At 40.6% G+C, this 3,855-nt stretch overlaps 1 protein-coding gene across 1 annotated transcript in view; it reads left to right on the top strand.

The window, feature by feature from the left end:
* The first annotated feature begins 138 nt into the window (after positions 1-138).
* MSH3 (mutS homolog 3) overlaps positions 139-3,855 on the top strand; it is a 193,616-nt gene continuing 189,899 nt past the window's right edge. Inside the window, exons 1-2 of the mRNA XM_074282190.1 lie at positions 139-339; positions 3,080-3,200. Coding sequence (XP_074138291.1) covers positions 139-339; positions 3,080-3,200 — 322 coding nt within the window. The remainder of the gene's footprint in view (positions 340-3,079; positions 3,201-3,855) is intronic.

The raw sequence follows: 3,855 nt of genomic DNA, 5'->3' as shown, positions 1-3,855 counted from the left end.
GGGCTGGGACTTGGAAGAGGGCCGCGCGTGCTTTCTCACGCTTGCGCACCGGATCCCGGAGAGTTCGCTCCTGTATAGGAGAGGGGGTTACTTTCGCGCTGGACTCTGCTTTTCGTATCCTTTAGCCGCCCGCTCCTAATGCCGCGGCGGAAGCCGGTCGCCGGCGGGGCCGGGGCCGCCCTGCCTGCTTCAGCGGCGGCCAGGCAAGCGGTGTTGAGTCGATTCTTTAAGCCGGCGGGACACCTCAAATCCTCCTCCCCGGCGGGGGCACCCGGGAAACCCAGCGGTGACTCTGGAGCGCCCCCGGAGCAGCAGGAGCAGCAGGAGCAGCCGTGGCCGGTGCGTGCGGGTCACGGAGGGGGTGGGCCCGCGCAGCTTGCGGAAGGAGGCGGGGTCTGGGCTGGGAAAAGAGCGGGAGGCTGTCCTGGAGGGGAAATGGGGAAGGGAAAGATGTGGATGGGGCCGCGGCACCTTCGAGGCTGCCAGTTCTAGCAGGATTCCTCCGGTACTTTGCGTTTGACTCCTCCTCCAGCCGGAAGTATCACGACCCATCCCCCACATCATCCTTAAGTCTGACTCTTCCGAACCTCCCCAAGTTTGATTCTTCGTGGGAGAATCTAGGAAAAGAGGGACTTAGCCAATGTGCTGCATAGCAGTGCTAAGAACAGTGACACCTGTAATTTATATTGCACTTAGTAGTAATAATGATGTGGATGATGATAATTATAACATTTATGCGGTGCTCACATAATGATAGATACTTTTTATATGCTTTTTTTGGTCATGTCCGACTCTTTGTGACCACATTTGGGTTTGTTTGTTTGTTTGTTTTTTGGCAAAGATACTGACAAGGAATAGTCTATTTCCTTCTGCTCTTTTGAGAGATGCATTGTTTATGTTATGTCTCTCCAGGCCTCTCTAAAATAATTCTGCTAATTGTTTCTTATAAAATAATATTAATCCATAGCATTCCCATACCTTAACTTATTCAGCCATTCCTCAACTGATGGGCATCCATTCAGTTTCCAGGGATGATGCCCTCTTAATAGAAAATTTCTAACAGTTAGCATTGCCCCAAAGTGGGATGGGTAGGTAATAGGTTCTTTCAAAACTGGAAGTTTTCAAGGGAAAGCCATATATGTCCACTTGTTAATAATGTTGTAGAAAAGATGGTATGGACTAGATGCCTTCTGAGGACCTTTCCAATTCTGCTATTCTCTGTTATTGTAAATCATGAATAGTTTAGCAAAAGTAATGGACATGACCCGTTGCTATGGTACAGAAGAATAAGGAAGCAGATGATGCAGGAGTACAGGACAATATTGAAATGAGGAAATGAAGTCAAATAGATGTTGATGGATTGGGGGAAGAGGGATAGAACAAATGACAAGAGGTCCCGATCAAGATGAAAATCAGGTTCATAAGGAGCAAGTTTGCAGAAAAAGGTGGATACAGAAGATTGCAACTACTCTTTGTAACTTCTATCTTTGTGACAAGGGCACCATCAGCCTTCCATTCACCCAGGTTTTCAAACTTTAGAGTTACTCTTGCTTTCCCCATCCCTTCATTACCAATCAATGCCAATTCTTGTTGATTTTGATTCTGTGACATATATTCCATCCATTCCTTTCTTGATACCCATGTGAAAAGCATACTGATTTTGATCTTCTTCATCTCCCATGGGGGATGTTGCAGTTGGTCTTTTTTTTATCTCCTCTCCAATAACCATCTTTCAAATAACCATCAATTAATAACACTTTTTTTTTTTTTTTTTTTTTTTTTTTTTTTTTAATGTGTGTCTTCTTATCTTTCCTAACAGCCACTTAAGAGCCTCCCCCCCTCTCCTCTTTAGTACAGAAGCTTTGGACTGAAAAATTTTCAACTTGGACTGATTTACTCCTTAAGCCAAAGTGGCAGTCCTCTTATCTCAAGGATTCATTGTATTGGTGCTGGTGTCTATTTTAGGTAGACTGTAGCTCTATTTCAGCTAAGAATTCCGGAACTTATATCAGTCCAGCAGCCTGAGCCTTCCTAGTAGGAGGCACTATAGGTGTGGGCTTAGACAGTTATTCAAACTGATATTCCCAAAGGACAATTTGGACTTTTTATAAAGCATCAATGGCTCCTTGATTCTCAACTTTGCATCTGTGCTGTCCTATCTTGCCCTTCTTTAGTCCTGCCTTATTTAAAGTGACAATCATTCCAACTTTGGCAAATTGGTTAGTGGCTCCCTAATTATATATAAGCCTTAGAAGATATGAGTAGAACATATAAATAATTAAGTAGGTAGCAAAGTAGGGCAGTAGATAGAGGGCAGGGCCTGGGTATCAGGAATATCTCAGTTCAAATCCAGCCTCAGATGCTTAATGCCTATGATCTTCCTTGAATCACAAACTCTTTTTGTCTCAGTTTCTTCATCTGTAAAATGGAGATAATAAAACACCTCTCAGGGTTGTTATGAAGATCAAATAAAATAATTGTAAAGTACTTAGGACTGTGCCTCGCACATGATAAGTGCTATATAAATTCTAGTTTTTATATTATTAACTGAATTTAAATGGGGGCAAGTTGAGTTATGTAAATCTCTACTAGCTAAAGTGCAAAGCACTTTAAATATATTTCTTTTGATCCAAGAAACAACCATGTGAAGTAAACTCTACTATAAATCTCATTTTATAGATGAGAGAGAGGGTTAAGTAGTTTGTCCAGGTTCCTACAACTAGGAAATATCAGAAGCAGGATTTGAACTTAGATTTTCCAGTCTCTAAGATCAGAGCTCCATCTGTGATACTAACTAGGTCTACTGAGTGGATGAGGAGTCAATCTGGAACCCAGGACTGCTCTTTGGGAATGTCACTTTGTCTGGGCTGCCTTGGTTCTAAAAAGATAATCTAATATTTAAAAGAATGAAGTTTTCTTATGGTTGAAGCAAGATTATAAAGGACATTTTTCACATGAGGCATGTGTATTAGGACATTTCAGAAAAAAGACTTAAATTTGAGCTGCACGGTATTCAGGTTTCTCCAGGCCCTACAGATGGACATAGTGATAAATCACATCTTAAATTTTCATGTTTTAGGGGTCTGGAGTTAATAGAAGTAAGAAGAGGATGCTGGAATATGATGAGCCTGTTAACAAGAGGACAAAGCAAGCTGAAGGAAATGAAGAAGAAAATGATGCTGGAATGATCAGGAGCTGTGGTTAGTTCCAGATTAACAGACTTTCAGTGTAAATAAGCAGCCAAGAACCTGATTCTCTTGCTTTTTTGGGCAGTGATAATGAAGTTGCTGGAAAACCTTATGCCTTTTTTCTTTCTTTTTTAAAATTGTTTATTGATATCTTTGTTGTTTCATTATATTTGTTTTCAAATATATTGATCCTTTATCGCCTATTCAAAGATTATCTTTTATAGGAAAAAATAAAAAGTATAGGAAAGAAAAAAATCCAGTTCAGCAAAACTAGCTAACACACCTCCCAAATCTAGGAGTTCATTGTGTCCCATCCTCTGCAGAGAAAGGACAGATATTTTATTTTCTTATCTCTTCTTTGTGACCAAGATGGGTTAGGAGTTTGTAGGTCTTAGTGTTTCCGTAGTCTTCACTTTCATCATTTCTTATGGCCTATAGGTAGTGTTGTGACTGGAGGGCTAGACTTCGTGATTAGGAAGGACTAAGCTTAATTCTGCTTCAGCCATTTTTACTTAGACAAGTTACTTTCCTCTTTTAGTATCTGTTTTCTCATCTATAAAATGAGTATTATAATAACAATAACAATGATCTCCATTGGATTATTAGGAAGATTAAATTAGATAACACATGTAAAACAGTTTGCAAATCTTAAAATGCTATAGAAATG

The sequence above is a fragment of the Sminthopsis crassicaudata genome, chromosome 1 (assembly GCF_048593235.1).
Source record: "Sminthopsis crassicaudata isolate SCR6 chromosome 1, ASM4859323v1, whole genome shotgun sequence".
In the NCBI taxonomy this organism is placed as follows: Eukaryota; Metazoa; Chordata; class Mammalia; order Dasyuromorphia; family Dasyuridae; genus Sminthopsis; species Sminthopsis crassicaudata.
Note: the sequence above shows the minus strand (reverse complement) of the source record. Positions and strands in the feature narration are given on the sequence as shown.